This window comes from Lutzomyia longipalpis, chromosome 3 (genome assembly GCF_024334085.1).
Source record: "Lutzomyia longipalpis isolate SR_M1_2022 chromosome 3, ASM2433408v1".
Lineage (NCBI taxonomy): Eukaryota > Metazoa > Arthropoda > Insecta > Diptera > Psychodidae > Lutzomyia > Lutzomyia longipalpis.
Genome location: NC_074709.1, coordinates 4309733 through 4331664, shown reverse-complemented (window position 1 = coordinate 4331664; position 21932 = coordinate 4309733). Strand labels below are relative to the sequence as shown.

The following is a 21932-nucleotide window of genomic DNA, read 5'->3' as shown; positions in this document are numbered from 1 at the left end:
GGTGGGATGAAATGTAACAGAAGCAGTGTTTCATCTCAAGCACACTTCTCTGACTATTGAGAAAAGCTTACATACTCTGTTATTCCTTGATATGTAGTTGCATACGCAGGATGACTATGCATTTAATGCTTTGTTTTACTTAAAGCTTTAATTGTTTGATAATTTTCAGAGCTTTTGTATGATTTTGGGATCAAAACTTTTTTACAGATTAACCTTGCACTGAAGCTCTGCTTTCAAAAGAGTTTCATTTTTCTTTTTCAGTTCGAAAAAATCGTTTTGATTGGCTATTTCATTTTCTCTACGTCACTCCACCTGGGGGTGTATTCTCTAAGAGTGAAGAACTCTCGTGATAAACTCCCGAAGGCTTTTTGCGGGGAAAATGAGGAAAACTTAACGTGTAGTACCTCTGGTACCGACTGTCTTGGTATAGGACAGATTGGCTTATGTGTGTGTCATCGGAGATGGTCTTCGGGTGGCCATCGTCCCGATAGCTCCGATACTGAGTCAGTTACTCTTGGTAGGTCGAACCGTTCACACGGTCAGGAGAGGCACCACATAAGTCCATCGTGCCTATCCTACCTTATACCAAGAATCTTTCATCTCAGAAGTGGGATCTGAATCCCTCAAAAGAAGAAGTGGAGGGAGATATAAAGTGTTTGTGAAAAAAGAGTGCTGTAGGCGGAAAATCGGACACCGCATTTTTGGAAGCCATCTTTAAAGCGACAGGAAAAGGGTGAGTGACGTAAGAGTCAGCTCGAGCTGGAAGCAATTGCGTCGCAAAATTTCAGTAAGATGGAGGTGACAATGGAAAATTGTATGTATAAGACAATGAAAATCATGTATTATTTATGATAATGTGCACATTATGTCAATGAAAAGCGCTTTTCAATACATTTAATTGTTGTGTATTATTGAAATGTTTCTATTATGTATCTTGGTTGCATGAAATATTTCAGGTAACAATGTTTTGTGTGACAATGTTTCAAGGGCGTATTTCGAAGTTGAAACATTTCATGTGTCAAGAAACAGATGTTTCTAAAACGTTTCTCAGATTTGACGTGTCTTGTCATATTTATTGTTGTTGATAAATACGCGTGACTTTTGCAAGAAATTTACATTTTCCCGTGTGATTTCATAAAAAAATTGAGTTTTCAGCTATTCTTAGTGGAAGAATACAGTTGTGTGCGAAGAAATCGTAAGGGAATCAAAGCAATTGTAAGTACAATTTCTGAATTCATTCAGGAAAAAGCCAGTCGGCATGGTTGAAGACAAATTCAAGAGAAAAAGCTTATCCAAAATTCTCTATTTTGTACATGAATTCCAGGAAAAACAAGGTGAAATTCCAACGCCTTGGAAGGAAAAAGAAGCATAGGAAGTAACCCGAATTGTGAGTATGTTGGAAAAAAAATTCAAAATAAAGCAATCGATGGCATCTATTGCAGAACATTGGAATTGTGAGAAAGGCATTTCTCATGGAAATCTGTATTTAATTTCAGGAAGTAGCGCAATCAAAAATCTCAGTAAAAGTAAACAAATAAAGGAGATTATACTGACTCGTAAGTACAATCAGACAAGTAATGATTTTGATGATTTTTGAGAATTTTCCTTTAGCATACTTGCAATTTGTCTGTAAGAGCCTTAAATTCAGTTACAAATAAAGTAGAGACGGAATATTGCTTTTATAATAAAGAAAGTAGCTCACTAAAGCATTAGTGATAAGAATTTTTATTTTTACCTTGTTTTGGGCTACAGTCAATGGATAGGAGACAGACAAGAAGCATGGCACCTGTAATGGTGTCATCAAGTGAACAGTCAAGTATGAATACGGCTGTGGTGAAGCTCACAGGTGAAGAAATAAAAGCTCTCATTCCGGCTTTCAACCCGGAAGGGAAAAACAACGTAACAGCCTCCGAATGGATACGTAAAATGGACAATTTGGTGGAACTCTATCACTTTGATGGGAGAAGAGCAGTCTTAGCAGCGGCCATTCGCTTGGAGGGATCAGCAAAAATCTGGTTTGAGGCTTCGCAAAATGAGACCATATCGTGGGAGGAGTTTAAGGCAGAGCTCCTTAAGAATTTTCCAACAGAGATAGATGTGGGAGAGATTCACAGGATGTTGTCCAACAGGAAATGGAAAAAGGACGAAAGCATGGAAGCCTATTTTCATGATGTTGTTAAGCAGGCGAAGAGGATTGGTCTTGGATTTGATGTTACGAAGAATTATCTAATCGAAGGAATTCAAGATAAAACTCTTCGAGGGGCGCTAATCAATTTCCAAGGATCATCGCTCACCGAGTTCCTTGCACACATGAAGCGAGCACATAAGGCTCTAGTCGGGAATGAGCAGTCTACTCAGAAGGAAGAATGTGACTCGAAGAGAAGGTCGATGGAATATCCTCAGGGGAAGGGGAAGAAATACAAATTCGACGAAAGCGCTAAAATGAAGAAGAGATGTTATGAATGTGGGTCAGATCAGCACCTCATCAAAGATTGTCCAAAGAAGAAGAGGACATGATGGAGACTTGCGGGACTGATGAATTAGAGGGCGATGTTATATAAAAATAAGTGCCAATGGTTGAATTAATAAATGAATTGGAATGGAAGTTTTTCAGTGTTTAACTTGTGCAAGGTTATTATGGTTTGCGCAAGGAGTTCTTAGCATTGAAAATAAAATTCTGAAGAAATGCATAATTCATTAGGAAGGTTTAGGGATAGTTGCATAAGTCAACAAGAAGGTTGTGTAAATGCAAGGTATTTCGGTCATGCATCTAGGAAAGGATATTAATATAGATAAGGCATGACGAGTAGGTTTTCGCGGAGAGGCATCATGCTTGCATGGTGGGCCTGTTACGTTGAAAACCGGAGTTGTTCGTATTGATTAACATCAATCCAAGGTTAAGGTCCAAGGTTCTTGATAGTTAGTCATACGGCGAATGGTTTCTCGGAGACACTAGTCTCAATGGAACGAGCTTACGGTTCCTGGAACTGGGTAAGCTAAGTCTAGACATATGTTCCATGAGAAACAAAGAACATAGCGAAGGCTGTGTTGATAGAACCCTCTGGAGGTTCATGGGTGTGATGATTTTGTGTCATGTGCACTGGCGTACTAAATCAAACAGAACCCTTGTGTACTTGGACTATCAGGTACGGTTCCATTAGGAACAATTTGATATAATCTTCCAATTGTCTATGGAGTTGTTGTCCACTGCCGGGCTTGCACTCTAGAACACATGATTCCAGTTGTTATCGCATTCATTGCGAAGTATACTGGTTGGAAGATGGTTCCATTAGGAACATGTTGATATGATCCTCTGTTTGTAATTAGAGTGTCGTCTAATGCCGACTTATACTCTAAATACAGAACCTCAGTTGTTATCGCATTTGTTGCGAAGTATACCGGTCTGAGGATCAAGGGAAACTTCGGTCAATCTGTCTTGCTTTTCCTAGCTTGTGCCGAGGACGTCACAAAAGTCAGGAATGGCCGAATGTAGTACCTCTGGTACCGACTGTCTTGGTATAGGACAGATTGGCTTATGTGTGTGTCATCGGAGATGGTCTTCGGGTGGCCATCGTCCCGATAGCTCCGATACTGAGTCAGTTACTCTTGGTAGGTCGAACCGTTCACACGGTCAGGAGAGGCACCACATAAGTCCATCGTGCCTATCCTACCTTATACCAAGAATCTTTCAAACGTAAGCATGATGATCTAATAAAAATAATGCATCCATGATAAACTCCCGTAAGATTTTCCCGGTTTTCACATATCTTTTAAAGTGCTGAAGCCTTCAGGAGTTTATCACGGGAGTTTTTCACTCGTAGAGGATTCATGCCCTGGTGCAGCTTCAGTGCATTGTGAATTTGAACAAAATACCAAGCAGCAAAAATAAAAATAATATGTTTTTTCAATCTTCATAAAAGCAAATGTTCATTTTTATTGATATACTAACTGAGAGAGTCAAAGTTCTCTTCTTTATTTCCTCTAAATAAAACTCCTCACAGATTCCATTGGTTCCATAAGTGTCAAGGCAGCCCTCTGCGCTTCTCCAATGCATTGTGATCGAATCTGTAACTAATGCATTTGCAGATAAAACCGGGATTGGAGCAATAAAATAAATTTTGTAGTATAAACATGGTATAAATTCACTGCTTAGAGCAATAAAATCACTCCTTAATTGGGTAAAATTGTTTCACCTAAAAGCGATCTAAGCGCGTACATCAGTCTTTCTATCCCCCATATAAATCCCATGGAATTTTCTTTCGTAACTTTTCCTTTTTACACCAGTGCATCACTGCGGAGTGGCTCAGTGGGACAATTTTAATGGGACACCGGGTCAAATGAAACATTCCCGGGGTATTCAAAAAATAAATTAATTTACATAATGGATGAGGTGCGAGGGCAAAAAAACAGCACAAAAAAACAAATAGGGTGAGATCCCCCCTAAAATTTTCTAGAGGGTATTTTTGTGTACAACAATTCCTCTTCTAAGAACTTTCAGCATCAATATTCGCGTAGACGCATTGTCCTGAGAAGAATATATTTCATATCTTTTGTACGGGACTGAACAATGCGACAATCTACATATAGGTCCTATATATCACCTTTATTCAAAAGTCTGATAAAAATTTTTGCGCCAGAAGCCATAAAAAATTTTCATGCATTTATCTCCTTTTTATTGTACTTGTTGAAATTTTATATTCGATCCTGTGACATCCTGACGGCATTTTGTCTCTCCTTCTCACCCACAGAACTTTATTTTGTAGCAATTTTAGGAAAATTTGCCAGAGAAGAATATTTTAAAAATTCATTCTTCAGTATTTGGTGTAAAAATGAAATGAGATTCGGACTAAAACCTCTCGAAAAATTCAATTGACGCATTATCTATTCACCTCTATGTTGTTTTTCCTCTCCCCTATATGGAATCGTCCTTATTTGTCGTCTTCCTTTATTTTTCTTCACGTGAGAGAGACAAAAAAATATCTTCAAAACACTTTCAATTGGATGCGGAATGGAAAATTTTTGGGACATTTTGGTAGAATAATTCGATATAAAGTGAGGTAGCTGAGGGATTTACTTTTCCCACCCAATGCTTTTCCGCTTTTCCGCATAACAAGTCCCCAACTACTGTGAAGAAAGCCCAGAGATGGTCCTTTTCAAATCTATTTTGACACATGTCTGTGCCCAAATACTTTTGATTTCCGAGTGTCGGGCATTTATTCGCACAGACGGATTTCATCAGGATGTGTGCCTCTTACTACATATGTACATAGGTGTAGCATATATAGAGACATTCATCATACATCAGCATAACCCAACAGTAATCTCTCTCTTCAGCTTCCAAACAGCGTCCTCTGTTTTCTTCACATCAGAGTTGAGAAAAAATTATTTGATTTTATTTTACAGATAAAAGATTAAGATAAAATCAATAAAAGAATAAAATCTTTTAACTGAAAGGAATTTATTCGTTACTGAATGAAAGAAAAAAAAAAACAAAAACCACAAAAGATTTATATAAAAAAAAATAAATCGACAAAGAGAATTGAATAAACAAAAAATCACAAAAGTGACGTCATACTTTGCATTTTTGAAAAAATCCTCGTTGATTTTTTAGAAAATCGTATTTTTTAAAACTTTATTTACTCGTTTATGTCATATTGCTTAAAATAAGAGTAAAATAAAATTATAAAGATAATTGTGGGGCATCTAATGAAAGCTCTTGGGATCCTAAACCAATTTTAAGATCAACATAAACATAAAAATTTTAAACTGGTTCAAGCCTGGTTTATCTTTGGTTTAAAGTTTTTTTTATGTGGGGTGTTAAATGAAAGCTCTATTAATTCCCTTCTTGGACATTCTTTCGGCCGGCTTAAGTCTTTAATCTATCAACATTCAACTCACATTTCCGCACATTCGATTGACCGATGGAGGAAAATTGTATCCCCAAGATACAGGATTTTACTCATAACATATACATATGCTACGTGCCTGTCTATTCACAAGCAATAGAAAATAAATTCTCCCCCAAATATTAACATAATTTCTGACGAATAAATTTGTTTAGAAAATGCTCCATTCAGAAGTCAGCAGCACAAGTGCGTCGCTTGTGCTGAATCCTCTTTGTGTGTTTGTATCTGATTTCTTTTTGACATATTTCCCCCCGTCCTCCACGTGGTGGGAGTACACTGCTCCAGAGAGGTTGAGGTTGCAGTTGAAAATTAAATTATCATATTTTCCACCTTGTTCTTGCTTTTTTTTTGATCGGATACGAAAGGAAGTCGCCCTGCGTGGTGTGAATATTGAATTTGATGGTCCTACAAGTGTATTTTCCGGCCGTCATCTTCAATTTATCCCAGCATATTTCACCACACCCCGAGGATCATCTTGTCTGCGCGCTGCGAGGAAATTTGCAGGAAAGGGATGTTTGGCGGGGAAAAAAGCACAGTCAGGATATTGAACTGCCGACCCGTTTTGCGTGGGAGGGGTGAGGTGCTTTAATATGAAATATTCGCACATGTGGATAGAATCATATCAATTTGCCGACAATTTACTACACTTATTCAATTTGGTCAGCCTGAAATAGCACAAAAACGTGCGAGACCAACCGGGAGATACGTTGGGGGATTCATATGCGCCGGAGTATTTTTAGCTTTAAAAGCAATTTGTGGTATTAACTAAAGTGCTGTGAATTGTTTAATGGATGAGAGAAGACAAAAAATAGATAAGTTGATCTCTAAGTGCCAATAAAGAGGGCACTTAAGCGTAACAATGATAAAGTTTCTGAGTCACCAGATTTTAGAACTTTAAACATTCCTCTCTCAGCAGATTTTAGGTGTAGGTACCTAAGTATTTGAAAAGCATATATAGAGCAAACTTAAATGAAAGTTCTTGTTATAGTTAATATACTTGGTAATGGAAATGAGGGAATTTCCTTTTTACAGTGTGGATGAATTGAATTGAATTTTTTATTGTGTTTAATTCCTGTTGCTGAATTTTATCAGATTCTAAAAATCTTATTTAAATGCTCAACTTGTTAATGTATTTTTGCAATTTACGAGAAACTCAAAATGAATAAAGTCCTTTTCTATAGGAAAACGTATTTAAATTGTACATTTTGTAGTTATTCAAAAATATAATAAAATTCTTAAAAATAATAAATTAATTTTAAAAAATCTTTCAGTTCAATCAGCTCACCGTGCATTTTGTAACGAATATCCCCATTCCGCTTTTTCGTAGGGATGTGATTCGATAAAACCGCATGAACGATAAATCAAATAAATGAATTAAATACCGGCGGGCGTCGTTTGGCACACGGGGCTAGATCGACAATTGTCTGGGTGGTTACTAACCACTGGGTGGGCCACGAACATGTCCCAGTAATGTCGGGGATTTTCCCACCAATATACGAAGAATAATCTTTCACCCTGTAGCATCGCAAGTATAAATTACACTTTCGTGTATTTATTGCGATGATGCAGTATATTTGCAGAGTCTTTCGTCCTTTTGTTTTAGCATTCATATAAGCCGTGGCGCGCAAAAGGAGGACCGCCGCACATGCTGCAGAATTCACTCACACAGCATCCAATGCGGGTTACGATGGGAATATGTGAGGGGTGAGTTTTCAATATTATATACACCAGCCACACAATGGAGGATAATTTGCAAACTCTCGTATTCATAAATCGATAATTCTGGTGTTGCACATTGGTGTAGGAAAATTAATTGTGGTATAAAATGTTGTTTGTACCATTATAAGATTTAGCAGGGAGCGCAGATGCACTAGAAATCTACCCGAGAAAACAATAAATTAAGTCGGTTAATCGATAGCTATTACGGGTTTAGCCGATTTGACCATAATTCAATTATTGTGTGTACCTACATACATAAATGAGACTATCAAAACGAAATCCTAAATTGCCTACATCCTGTGGTACCGTAAAATGGGGTAAATTGCAGTAATATGGGGTTAAGAAATATTTTTCTTTTTTTAAATAACTTTTTAGTGGATTTTCTTACAGAAAACCGAGATTAACTGATTATGAAAAAATATGATTATTTGACTGCTTCCATTACAATTTAATAACAAAAATTATATTCTTTTAAAAGGTTTTCACTATATTTTAAAATTTTAATAAAGGTTAAATTTGAGGAGTACAAATTCTGATAGAAAAGTTACTTTTAAATTATGAGAATAAACCAATTTTTAATTTATGCAATTTTTTATAGCTTCCTTTATTGTGGCTAAATTCTGATATTAAAACGTAATTTTTCTAAACAATTTCTTACACTATGTTATCCTGAATTTAACTTCTCTTAACGTAAAAGTTTTTCATAATTTTTTCAGGATTTTTCGACACACAAGTGTAGAAAAAACGCACAAGAAAATCGTATAGGAAAAACTTAATTTCACATAAGAATCCAGCCATTGAAAATTAATCTTTATTCCCCATTTTACGGTATATTAATTTCCCAAACTCGCATTTGAATATTGTTGCTAATGTGAAGCCATAAAATTATGAAAATTCTCCTACTGGTCATTTATATCTCCCCATAATTACGCCTTAGCTTAAAAAATACTCTCTTTAGCAAATGAAATGGTTAGCTTTGAATAAAATCTCCGGAAGTTCGCATTATTCTCACCTGGAAAGTTCGTGCACAAAATTCATAACCAATCTAACTTTTTGAAAACTTTTCAAAATGATTGTTTAGACTTTCTTATCTTGCTACATCCAAAGCAGGGTGTCTGGAGGAATTCACCAAAGTTTCCGTAAGATGTTCTCGCGATGAAAAACGAGGGGGTGGATTTCTCATTGAAAGATGTTGTTGGTTTAAATTTATTCACATTATTGTGTTTATTTCTAAAGGTTTTCTGTCAATCTCGTGTACCATGATTACCGGGAACCCCGAAAGGGAAACCTTTTGCACCTCTGGCGGGAACCCTAAAGAGGGTCCTTTTCGGGTTGGTGGCAAAGGGTGAGAATTCTCACCTGAAAAGACGAAAGGGCGGAAGGTCTAACCCGGCACACGTTATATATTTTTTGCCACTCATCCGGCGGCGGAAGTGACATAGATGGGGGGGGGGTGTATTGTGAGGTGTTTTGTGATAAATTGCTGAGCGGATTGGCGGCACAACAAATATCTCTTTTGTTGTTTTTTCCTTCTCAAATTCACGAAGAGTTGAGATTTTGCTGCTTTTTGGTGACTTTCTGATATTAGTTGTTCCCCTTTTTTTGCGGAAGTATTCAAGATTGATTAATTTGTCACTCACCAGTTTTTGTCGGGATGACAGACATGATGGTGAAGAATAAACTCCAGAGAATTTTGCACTTCATCTCCCAAGTTTCAAGTGGAAGACTTTCATTCACTTTGACTTTTCCCCCTCAACTATCAGAATCCTTCGTTTTTTTGGCCTTTTTGTGAGCAAAATCTCTTCCCGCAAAATTCGTCACACGACCCGATAAAATTCTTCCTGCGGGATTTCACTGTAAAAATTTACTCGTCAATGAAAAATTCCCTTCTTGCAAACTTTTCGTCAACACTGAACACACAAGTCTTGGGGCGAGATGATTGAGTGTCTTGGGGGAGATGGGAAGATCCAAAAAGCCGTGAAAATCGCCTCGAGCTTCTGCCGGGAAATTCACAACATTCATCAGTTCTCCATGGTACACTGTCTCGCGGAAATTTACTTGAGATTTATCGTGGGGTAAAAGCTCATAAAAAGCTCTCTCTACACAGATGCACAGCTAGATAGGCTGTAAATACACCAAAATGCCTCTCAACGAAGCCTGCCTTGGCGCCTCTTGCCGCCAAATAATCTTCAGAGCCGGAGCTGCATTTCCTCCAAGTCTACGCGTCACGATGGTTACTCCACAACTGAGCGACGCGTCGGTGTGTCTCCTGAGCTTTTCCACACAATGTGCCAACTTTCTCGTGCTCTCACCACAAAATTTCCATGCGGATTTTCCCTCAAAACTGCGAGAGGAAAAGATGAATCTCGGAGCTTTTCCTCCTCAACTTCCACACCAAAGAGGGATGTTCTCTCCATCCGTTTCTCTCTCACAGAGATGCCCATTTGCTATGTATACACTACTATATACTCGAAACTTCTGTCGCACATTGGAAATGGAAGTGGCAAAGATTTTATTTTGCTAATTTATTATGTAAAACAGTTTCTATTTTATTAAAAAAAATTGGAAAATAAAAAAGCTTCTTTTAAATATTGTTGGGACAAGAATCCTTCATGCTAATTAACCTCGTTGTACTGAAAAAAAAATGAGATTGTGAAGAATTTTCAATCTATTCAAGAAGAGTAAAAAGAGCCTTTTTTAAAGTTTTTAATTAAAAAAATCCTTTTTAACGAAAAATAATAATTAAAGAAAATCAAATAACTTGCCCCTTTTCCTTCTAATGTGCTAAAATTGTGATTGAATTGATGCAAAGGGGATGGTTACCCTCATGTCCTCTCCCATTCACTAACACTCCCACACACAAATTTACACCACACTGCTGCTGCCAAGCCCCTCTCTCAATTTTTCTCTCACTCTCTCACCACTTCTCTTGTACTCTTCTGGGTGATTGGGGGGTGGCAAAAAGGGTGGATAGGGTGCTTTAAGGTGATGTGGGTGGATTCGTGGTGAACTGTGCGTGAAAATTTTATTATTTAAGGTATACAAGAGCAATGAAAGTGTAGTTTGAGGGAGAAATACGAAAACATGGAGCAATGGTGTGGCTGGTTGTGTTGAGTTTGGGGTTGATTCTGTGAGATTCTCAGGACTGTCGTATGATCAAATTACAATGTGAAAATTGAAGATTTTGCTAATTGACACCGACAGGCACTATTTGTTCGTCTTCAGTACATTGGCACCAACTGAAATATTCAATAGGGGACACCGATTGTGTTATGGATTTTCAATCACTCCAACGTGTGAACTGAATTGCAACTTCATCGTGACATTCGGTAAGAATTTTTCTAGATTTACGAAATATAATTTTCTGTATAGAAAGATTTGAAAGAAAATTTAATTTTATCAATTAGAAATTCTAAAACTAATAATTTGATTAATTTTATTGAATTTGACGAAAGAAATTTGAATTTTTAATAATTTCTCCTTTTCTACGAATTTGGATAAATGCTAATAACAAATCCAAAGTAGCTTACACGGTTTTGGACTCAAATGGAATTGGAAAATTTATGTATTTTCCACAGCTTTCGAAAGCTCTGAATTCTGAACCTTATTTTTTTTATTACAAAACATATATTGCTGAAATTTTTATGAAAATAAAACAACTTTCAGAGCCAACTTTTGAGCAATTTATCAACGAGAAAATAACGAAATAATATTTTGAAGATTTGGACTAATAATGAGATACTTTCAATTTATTTTTCGTTGTCTTTAGGCTTTTTATTCTCTGGTAAATTGAGGTAAAAAATCTTTAAAATTTAATCCTTTATTAAATTGAAATCCAAAATTTAACAACAAGAATTTATGGTTTGTCTTATTTCTAACCATACTTGAAATTAAAGAGCTTTTTGCTTTCAAACCCATTTGGGACGAAAAACCATTCAGCAAAATTGATAAAATAACTACATACTTTGTTGCATATTCTCCATGACATTTCCTCAGCACTCTGAATTTACGAAATTTATGTTGCCGAAAAACCCCAATGGAATTTTTTTTATGCTAGCGCGAGACATATTTGGGCAAATTGCTGGCCTTGCCGGGGGTTGAGCGAAGAGAGATGTCTGGAGACTACTATTAATGGTTGAAAATTAAAATTTATAGCAAGAGCATGACCTATTTGGTATTTTGGATGAGGGAAAAACGAATGAAGGGTTCTGGTGTGTCTGAAAAATTGTATCAATTTCGAGAGTGTAGCTCTTCGTGCGCGCACCAGAATATTCACGAGGATGATGGTACAGATGGAAGAGGAGCTTTCATCCACCATCGTGTAAGAATTCCTCTACTCAGACACATCTTGCTTATCTTTACTTATTGATTTGCCTCACTTCCTCCTGGATAATCTCGTCGTATTTTTTTTTCTCCATACGTCCAACTTCCTGGGTTATGCGAGAAAAAATGTCCTGAAAAGCACAAGCATGTTGGGAAGGTTTCGTGGGGGGTTTGAGGTGGGGGCGGAGTGTAAGAAGAACTTCATGAAGGCGAACATCGTTGAGGTGAAAAAGAGAGTTGGTGGTACATGTAAATACAGCGGCGAAAATGCAAAAGATGAAAAAGTCTCGTGAATAGCAAGAAATGCCTGGTTCAACGAAAATGATTTCATAAAACTTTTAATGAGTTAAGATTCAACGCTTGTGTGCCTTTTTGTCCAAAGTCGCCTCTGTTGTGTCTCAGGAAATGTTCATCTCTGCTGAAAAATTTCAAAAAGCCCTCAAGGAAATTCGTCTTGGCTGATGATGTTCTTGTTATAGTCTTAAAACACATATTAAGTATCTTCCTCCTCTTAAGGGATTCTTGGAAAAAAAATCCTCTGCTTTTTTAATAAAATAAATTAATAAATATTCATTAATCGGATTGTATGTAGCAAAAAAAAAAAAAAAAAGAACATAATCAGTGAAATTAAAAAGAAAGAATAACGCAAAGAAACTTTCATTAGAACCTTCCCACGTTTAGAAAATCTCTTTGAAATGGCACAATAAACTCAAAGAAATATAATTTTTCATTAACAAACTAAAAATGCAATTTAAACATGAAAAGCACACGAAGGAACTTTCTCATAGAAGTATGAAAAGCATTTTTCCTGCCACATGTAATTCCCAATTGAACATATTACACAAAGTTAATGTGAATTCAGTATGTATGGAGAGGAAAGATTAAATAAACTTGTTCGCCTTTCTTGCATTTCTTACACCGCGCTTACCCGAAAAAAAAGCAACTTTGAGAGACTCAAGAATGGAAAACTTTTCTCATGACTTTTCCAGAAATAACAATTTGAAAAGGGAACTTTCCCGACGAGCACCCACTGAAGTTATCAAAGGCCAAAGAAATGGAAATAAATCAATTTTTTTTGAGTGGTGGTGGAGGTGTGGTACACGAGAGTCCTTTCACCTCTTGCTCGCGTGTGTCTTTTGCGGCGCATTTGCCAGTAAAAGAGGAGATATGTCTTCAAGGCGAAAACCCCATTTGGGGAGAAAGTATTGAAGCTTTGTGCAATATTTTCCACATAATTCACATAAATTCAACCCCCCACCCAACCCGTACATAAGATGTGTGATAGTTTTAGATGCGACGAACGTGATAAGTGGAGTAAAAAGGGAAAATGGATTCCGGGTGGATGCGAAGCTAAATCCTCAATAAAAGTGATTTTCCATCACTTCCTCCGCACACCATATAATGCCTCGCCCCAACCAAATTGCATGCCACGACACATCCCGCATAATATTGGAAGTTTGCAATTTATTTTCCCTTATGCGGAGTGTAAGGTGTCAGTAAATCTTTAATAGCCCTATCCTCTGACAGGATAATATTTTGTCACTCCGCAGTCACATAGGATATGAATTGATTGCTCACACAAACCCGCCCCCGAAATGGTCGGCGTGTGCGAATGATTTTGCCGGATGAGACTGTCGGCTTGGGGTATTAAACACACACACAAAACTGCCAGTTTATTTTTGTTGGCCTGAGCCCATATTATTGGGATCAAATGACTTAAGTTGACCCCTCGTAAAAATTTATCAAAGTTTAAAACACGATCCGGAAGCCATTCAATGGCTCCTTTACGCCCTTCTCGTGGCTCACAGGCACGATGACGGGCGCAATTTGAGACCCAACCATTGAGGGGAGTGAATGTTAAAGGAAAAAAAAAGGATGTGGAATTGTCCTATTTGACTCATTGATTTGCAAATCCAACGGCAAACCAATACCAGATTGATTTTCTTCCTTTTCCAAACCTATTCGCAAGGATTTCAGTATTGTCTAAAGGGGTGATGAATTTCACAAAATTGGTGTTTTTTTTCCCTATCTATATTCTCCCTTTTCTTAAAGGAGTTTATATCTTTTTGTAAAGAAAATAATCGGGACATGCTTTACTTTCCAAAAAAAGCAAAGAAAAAATCAAAAATAAAGGAATTTGAAGCACGGAAAAGACCTTAAATTTATTTTCTTGCGACATTTCGAAGGCTCTGATTTCCCTCCTAGATTCTAGAACAAGAACTTCATAATAAATTGCAGGTAGAAGGAAAACTCACAATGACACGCCCCTTAAAGTGATTCAATAACAAATCCTATTTGGTTTCATTTTAATTTATTATTTTCCTCTCTAATTTCCAATTTAATTCTATTCCAATTAAATTTTAAATCTATTCAAATTTAAAGCCTAACAATGTTCCTAGAATATCAGTTATATATAATTTAAATTAAACTATATATATTATTCAAAATGCTCATTTTAATATTACTTAATCTTGCATACTTCACCTCCCACCGGGCAGTCTGCAAATGGCATTGTGGGTGGGTATAGCTGCAAGTCCTGCCAGAGCAATACCAACGGAATCCGATACAGACGTTACACTTATTGCAAATGCCTTCCTATTGGGAGATAATTCAATGCTCATGCGATAGAATGTATTTACGTAGGCTCCACCACCGAGAAGACCCTCCCAGAAGACAACGGCAAAGATGAGCCAAATACTGGGGCTGAAGAAGTAGAAGACTTCGAAGAGGAAGAAGATTACGTTGATTAATTGCAGTACAGCCATAATCCAGACTCTCCTAAAGCTGACTAAATTAACTGATGAGCGTGAGATGAAGACACCAATTTGGTAGTCAACCTGGAGCCATCTGTATTGGTTGGCCTTGTCCAGCCAAATGCCCGGGAAGTAAACCAGCTCAAACTGAAAAGCAAAAGTGACAAAATGTTTATATTTAAATTTCGCTTAAAGTTTGTTAAGTGCTAAAATTGCGAGATAATTTAATTTATTTCCTAGCTTCTCTTTCATTATTTTTTCAAACATTTCAAGCCAATTAACTAATCTCAAGCCATAATGATATTTCTTAAAATTAAAAAGTTAGTAAGGTCAGATGGATATATAATCTCCTTTCCTTTCCTTGCATTAATTTTTTATTTAAAAAAGAATTAAATATTTATTCCAATAAGCTAATTTTAGAAAATTACTTGGAAAATTGAAAACTGACGTTGATATATTATTCATAACTTTACAATTAAATTTCATCAAATATTCTGTTTACGGAAAATATTTTGATGAAACACATAATTAACACATTCGCTTCCATAGTCATGAGAAAATCGTCTGTGAGCGTTGTTTTTGTTTTTAATTGAGAGATTTCGAGGTTGAAAATTATTTAAGATATAGTATTGGTCTTTATCTAATAGAATAGTTAGAATTTTTCTATACTCTTCAGAAAAAAATTTAAATCGAGTAATTTCGATTGACATGCAGCAATTAATACTGAAATTTGGCATTTTTGACAGATTTTCGGTCATTTTGTCTAAAAATCAGCTATTTTGACAGTAATTGTGACAAATATATTCAGCAATTTTGACAAGAAAACAATTTGACATAAATACGGCAACTTTGTCAGAAATTCAGCAATTTGAAAAAAATTTAGCAGTTTTGACAGAAGTTCAACAACTTTCACATAAATTCAGCAATTTTGCCAGATATTCAGCAGTTTTGTCAGAAATTCAGACACTTTGACAAAAATTTAGTAGTTTTGACAGAAAGTTCAACAACTTTGATAAAAATTTAGCAGTTTTGACAAAAATTCAGCAGTTTTGCCAGATATTCAGCAATTGATATAAATTCAGCAGTTTTGACAGAAATTCAGCAATTTTGAAAGATATTCAGTAATTTGACAAAAATTCAGCAGTTTTTACAGAAATTCAGCAGTTTTGACAGAAATTCAGCAACTTTGACAAAATAGTTTAAATTAGATAATCCAACATTATTTAAAATATGGAAAATATTATATAGATAAACGAGAAGACCACGATTTTAATCCGAAAATTGAATTAAGTGTTTGAGCAAAAAATGTTTTCCATTAATATTTAGATTTAATTTTTAACTTGAATTTATGATTGACTCGGTGTCCGTTTCATTAATCTGATGTATGACATTCAATTTGCAATTTATTTTAATATCCGTTTTAAAATCAGATATATACGTGTCAGTTGGGATTATATTAAAATTATCATTTATTAATATTATATCAGGCAGTGAATGAACATATTTTAACATATAGAAATGGATTAATTAGATATAATAATTCCTTTCATCACAAACAAAGCGAATATCAACTTCCTACATTTCCTAAAATTAATTCTCAATATGAACAAATTCTTTTGTCAATGTATACTCATTCAAGTGTTCATGGGATGTTCGTAGGTAGTTGATTTCAATCATTAACCAATATCTTTCTTATCAAACAGGTGAGCCCAAGAAAAAAATGTTTATTTACTTTCGTAATATGTACAAGAAACGATATTTCTTTTTTTTTAATGGCTTCATCTTATCTAGAGACAGGGGGAATTTTTTTTTATATTGTTCGCTGAAGAAGCAATAGAGTGTGTTATTAGGTAATATAAGTAGATTGTCTTTTGAACTCACCAGTCCTTGATTGATGAAGTACTCAAAGAGATAGACAAGCGTCAATGGGATCATATACTTGAACATTTTGGGAACGTAACGAATCTTCTGCCTAAATCCAATCAATGGTGTATCCTCCTCATCAATGCTTGCTGTCTTCTCGACATCGTCATTACTTTCGGATTCCTTTCTCTGTGGTAGGTTACTGTTTGAATCTGTTGTGGCAGCAGTATTGTCACAGCCCGCTGTTGTCTCAGGAATTGCCTTTTGACCATGTCGAAGGATGACCCAAAATGCCACAGCTTCAGCAGCGGGAACAACAAGCATAACTAGAAGTGTTTGAGTGGTATTGAGTCCGATATTCCTCAATCCAGCATAGGAGATTGAACCAATTATTCCAGCACCACCCGTACCCGAAGACCACGTTGATACAACATTCCTATTGGGAGAATTAATAATATTCATGGAATATTTAAATGAACTTCTGCCATTCCATTTATATAAACTCTCCGTGTAGTTACACAGCAGTGTGCATTAAATAAATATTTGCATCACTAAATTGGGACTCGGTCTTTGAGAAGTACAACCTCAAAAGATATTTTCATCTTATTTTAATTGCCGACAAGTCACATTTTACTGATAGTTTCTTGCCTCGTTATCTTCTCTTTATGACACAATCAAGGAGATACTTTAAACTTTTTTTTTCCTTGATGCAAATTCAACTTGAAATTCAATTAGGATGTAACAGTTTTCTTTTTCCTCCATGGAAAATCATTTCCCTTTCCACAGGTTTTTCAGGCTTTTTTTTTAATTCAAGCATTCAGCGATAATTCTTTTTTTTTTAACTTATCCAATTTATAATCGACTGAACTCCTTGACTAACAGAGGTTATCCCGAAGCTCGAGAGGATGTCGGCTACAAATTCAATTTTTGGTTCCTTCCTCGCAATCGTTAATTGGAATTTATAATTGAGTTTTGTTATGTTATGCCTTAAATGATTTATGAGAAATATGTATAAGAAAAAAGCGCAGTGATATGAAATAAGTTGAAAATGAAGCTATTAAACTTTCTGTACATTCAACTTTGACGTGCATGATTGTATATAAATTACTTATTCAACTTTTCTTTGATGATAAAGAAGCTATTTAATGTGGAGCTTTTAGTCATTGGAATTTCCAGGAAATTTTCCGCACAAAAATTTAATGTTGATTTTATTTCATTAAATAATAAAAAAAATAAATTGTAGATGAAATAGCTAAAAGTTGTCATTCTGTCTTTTAAATTTACGCTGTAAGAACATAAATAAGAGGAGCTCACGTAAGTGCGTAAGAGAATGCGTAAGCTGCAAAACAGAGTGGGCATTATTAAGAAGCTTTTTTTTAAATTTATTTCTTTAAATGAAAAAAATAATAGTTTCAACTCTTTAAATGAAATTTGAGTTAAAATCCTTACATTAAAGTGTACCGATTCATTGTAAGCCAAAATATAGAAAACGTTAGAAACATAACCTCTAATTTTATTTTTTGATTCAAAATATAATTTACAAAAAGAAACAGCTAAAATATATTTATTTAAGCATAATACTTTGTCATACTTTTAATGTTTTATTTTTCAAAGTTCTTTAAATAAATAAATAAAAAAAGATCATTTAATTTTGTACGTTTACTCTGTCTTACTTTATCTTCTTACATCTTTACGTGAGCTCCGCAATGGAATTTTGAGAGAAATTTTCATAAATTTCTCCCTTGACAGAGACATCCTAAAATTCATCAAAGTTAAAGGCACATGCTGTACTTACTTATTGTAGTTGGCGGAGTAAGCTAGGAAAGTTAGTTCACCAAGTCCCGAGGCGAGTGATGTGCAGACAACACCCACAATCGCCACCCATTCTGTTGTGGCGTAACCAACAAGGAAGAATCCAGCCGCAGCAAGTCCGCAACATAGAGACACACGTAAGCTTTAAGGGGAGAAGACAGGGTTAAATCTTGCAATTTATGTCAATCCTTTCTCCATCGCACATGATTAATTGCATGAGAAATCAATCAAGCAGATGGGTGATGACGGTATTGAGGGCAGTTCATTGCCTGGGAATTCCTGCTTCACAGTTTACATTTGAGAGGTTGATCGTCCCGGAATGAATGATAAAACCCATTTTTCCCATCAATCATTTTGCCAATGACCCCTCCACGGGGGTGAGGGCAGGGGGAGGAAGCTGATAAGGAAACCGTCTGCAATGGTCAAAGGTTAAATACTTACTGGATGAGGAAGGGCAGAAAGGGGCCGGTGAATTTTATACATAGAGCTGGAATAATGTCCGCCAGGAGGATGGCTCCAGTTGAAATGTAGTTGCACTCTCTTTGAAAATCATGATTGGGTTCATCATGAGAATTCTGCGGTAAAAGAATTCTTTTTGAAATAAACGATTTTTCAAGGGAAAAGTTTTTTTCTCGACGTTTTCTTCTCATTGCAAATTACTTATAAAATATTATGAGATGCGGTGTATTGAAGAAATTAACATTGATTTAGAGGTGAATTTTAACATTTCCAATGCAATGTCGCGACTGTACGTGACCACAGAAGATTGACGCGGTAGTTCCCATAACAAATAAAAGTTTCATTGTTTTATTTTCATTAAAAAGACGATTACACAATGCAACAGAATTTGTCACGTGTTTGATGACTTTTTTTGGCCGCATGTTTACTGATCATGGGATTTCTTCTTAAGTTTGTAGTAAAAATTTAATTGGTTGTTTATTCTTGTTATTCTAGATTTTAAAAACAGTTTTTAAATGATTTTTTTTATTAATTTATATCATTTAGTAAATAAGTGGCTACTTCCTACTTTCTTACATCACAGAACTTTAAAAAATTAACTAAAAATACTAGAAAATATATTATTAACATTGGTAGAGTAAGAATGCCTACAGGCATGTGATATATATGTTTTAAGTCCTCCATACACTCGTTTGTAGCGAGGATAATAAAGATTATTATTATTATATGTTTTAAGTTATTTATTTAGTTTCTCTTCCATCGACACCGGAAAAGGCAATTTTTAATTTATCAAAGGTACTCTAAAAAAGCTTTTATTCCAAAAAAAATTTTCTTATTTTCCAAGTCATGAGAAAGTCTCATTCTTAACTGGAACTAAACCCTTAGCTAATAATTAAGTAAAAACTATCTGTTTACATGCTTCAAATAGCAAACCAAATTGCAATATTTATTTATACGGAAAATGTATGCTTCTCAGCTTTCCCAGCAATGTAATTCTTTTCAACAATCATTTCTGCGAGTTCAGCTGGAGTTTCATTTAACTGTTTATCCAAATGTCAATAATTTGTATAAAAATTCAACACTCTGTTTGTTTGGGTCAATGGAAATATTAAATTTAAGATTAGCGGACAATGCATGATGTGCAGTTGAATTTAAAAAGAAAAATCTACATTTCTTCCCAGAGAAAGAAATATTTTTAGACATTCTTATCTTCTCGCTTAATGATTTCCTTTCACAGAGGCGGAAGAATTTTTTTTTACAAATTTACGACAATACATGAAAATATAGTCTTGTGTACGGTCTCAAGACGTTTTACACCGCATTGCAAGAAATTTTTAACCTTGCGGCAGGTGGTCTTGATGATAATTTCACATTCGTTCTGCTCGATTTCTCCCTCCGCTTGTATGAACATTGCATGAGATTCACGTGTTTGATATAAAATAAATTTAAATATTTTCCGTAAACTGACCACAACCAGTTTAAAGTTACCCAATTTCGTTTGGTTTTTGATGGATAATTTGAAAGGGCAACCGTGTTTAACAAAAAGAGATTTAATTTGCAAAAAATAGTTCTCTCCGGATGTCGTGAATGGTTTTTCCTGCGTGCTATCTACGTACACCTTCGTGTGGCATTGTTATAGCTTATTTTGTCTCATTTCTAAATTGAATTATCATATATTTGTTCTTCTACTTGCTGTTGATTAGCACTGAACTTGATAACTCGCTCTTTGTTTTAAAAACTTATGCAGTACGCTGCGTAATTATATACAGAAAATTTAATCATTTTTTTCGTTCAAAATAAAAAGAAATTACGAGTGCGCAATCAATACTTCAAGCAGGTCAAGTAACTGCAAAAAAAAACATTGTATTTGCACACATCGAATTGCACACCTGAAAGCACCCAATTTATCTATTAGTGCGTGCTTTATTAGAATTTCCTCAAGAACATCTTCTGGAGGTCAAGATTAAGCGATTCTTCGCATCAATGAAATTCACATTTTCACTAAGGGGTCACGTATCTTGAGAGTTTTAGCTTGAAATTGACTTTTCTTCTCCGTCTTCTCTCTCTTTATTAATTTTCTATGACTGTTGAATTTTTTAAATAAATCGTCTTAAGCGTGAAAGCTCTTAGAATCGTTGCTGAAAATTACACAAAAACATTCTTTCTATTTTCTCAGAAGCATTAAGAAGATCTTTTGAAAAACAAAGAAATTCTTGCCCGGAAATGGTATGTGACTCCGTAAAAATAAATTCCAAGATAACGAAGGGGTCATATTCTCCTATATTTCCTATTCCTTCTCATACGACACAAGAGTCATGACATTTTATAGTAAATATTTTGGAATCTATTTGTGGAAGTCGCGTATGGTGAAACTACGTGACATAAATAATTTTTTTGTGAATGAGGATCACAATTGGACCACAAATTGCGAAATTACTACAAACCTCGTCGAATTCGGCAAGAATATCATGCGCAGCACTCAGCATAACTACATAGCCATAGTTGTTGCACAGCCCTAAGATCCAATAGGCTACCAAATCGCGCCATAGCTGCCGATCTTTAGGCTTCAGCGGGGTAATTTCACCCCCTGGAGAAGCTTTAGAAAGATCATAGGATTTCTTACTCGTTTCATCCATTTCTTCACCACTCTCACTAAACTCCTGTATCACTAAATAAGATTTTTTTTTAATAAATTCGTTTTCACTGCACTTAAACCGAATACATAATTTTTCTTTTTACTTTAAATGCATAATATTTTATTTAAAAAAAAATTTCACTTAAATTCTCACTTTCAATTTCAGTCCACTCTCTCTCTCTTTCTCTATACTTTGTCTTTAGGCGATTGCCAGAGTTCAACTGGAAAGCGATCTCTCGTGAATGATCGTCCGACCAGACAGAGGCATATACTTCGATATATTTTCACGCCTCTCTTCCGTGCCCCCCTCATGGGCACCGAGAAATATAGCACGAGTTTCAAGTCGGGTGAATGGAACACGAGAATTTCCCCAAGGGGCCACACTGATGCCGTCCTCAATTTCATTTTACAATATTATCACCAAAAATGCACAAGAAATGAAACGTCAATGTGGCAGTTATT

At 35.5% G+C, this 21932-nt stretch overlaps 3 protein-coding genes across 16 annotated transcripts in view; 1 reads left to right on the top strand and 2 right to left on the bottom strand.

Annotated features, from left to right (window-relative positions):
* Positions 1-9876, bottom strand: part of LOC129794268 (cell adhesion molecule Dscam2) — an 87087-nt gene extending 77211 nt beyond the window's left edge. For 8 of the 10 annotated variants that reach the window (XR_008751011.1, XR_008751012.1, XR_008751013.1 and 5 more), the window contains exon 1: positions 9266-9848. Coding sequence is in view for 7 of the 10 variants with exons in the window: in XM_055835044.1 (XP_055691019.1) it covers positions 9266-9329 (64 nt within the window). In the remaining 3 variants the exon portion in view is untranslated. Of the gene's footprint in view, positions 1-9265 lie in introns of all 10 variants that reach the window. The other 2 variants (XM_055835038.1, XM_055835042.1) reach the window with 1 other exon arrangement.
* Positions 407-2605, top strand: LOC129794270 (uncharacterized). 5 transcript variants are annotated; one of them, XR_008751014.1, is made up of 4 exons: positions 407-1215; positions 1325-1387; positions 1497-1556; positions 1753-2605. XR_008751014.1 is itself a non-coding variant. In XM_055835047.1 (4 exons), the coding sequence occupies exon 4, from the start codon at positions 1756-1758 to the stop codon at positions 2515-2517; it is 762 nt and encodes a 253-aa protein (XP_055691022.1). In that variant the 5' UTR covers positions 407-733; positions 1325-1387; positions 1497-1556; positions 1753-1755; the 3' UTR covers positions 2518-2605. The 5 variants fall into 5 exon arrangements, 4 of the variants coding, with proteins under 4 accessions (XP_055691022.1, XP_055691021.1, XP_055691024.1 ...); XM_055835047.1 differs by having other exon boundaries at positions 407-733; XM_055835046.1 differs by having other exon boundaries at positions 407-733; positions 1497-2605.
* A 4366-nt stretch (positions 9877-14242) lies between the features above and the next one.
* LOC129792290 (battenin) lies at positions 14243-21731 on the bottom strand. Its single transcript, XM_055831198.1, has 5 exons — positions 21280-21731; positions 18818-18951; positions 18360-18518; positions 16583-17000; positions 14243-14848 (listed from the first exon to the last, which is right to left on the bottom strand). The coding sequence occupies exons 1-5, from the start codon at positions 21469-21471 to the stop codon at positions 14429-14431; spliced, it is 1323 nt and encodes a 440-aa protein (XP_055687173.1). The 5' UTR covers positions 21472-21731; the 3' UTR covers positions 14243-14428.
* Positions 21732-21932: the final 201 nt, after the last annotated feature.

What these genes read in the sequence shown, in the direction of transcription:
- LOC129794270 (XM_055835047.1), top strand. Translation starts at nt 1,756, where the DNA reads ATGGATAGGAGACAGACAAGAAGCATGGCACCTGTAATGGTGTCATCA.
- LOC129792290 (XM_055831198.1), bottom strand. Translation starts at nt 21,471, where the DNA reads ATGGATGAAACGAGTAAGAAATCCTATGATCTTTCTAAAGCTTCTCCA. An exon ending in TTTCTGCCCTTCCTCATCCA is followed by an intron (nt 18,519 to 18,817) that starts GTAAGTATTTAA and finishes CTCCCCTTAAAG; the next exon opens with CTTACGTGTGTCTCTATGTT. An exon ending in ACTTCATCAATCAAGGACTG is followed by an intron (nt 14,849 to 16,582) that starts GTGAGTTCAAAA and finishes TTTGCTTTTCAG; the next exon opens with TTTGAGCTGGTTTACTTCCC.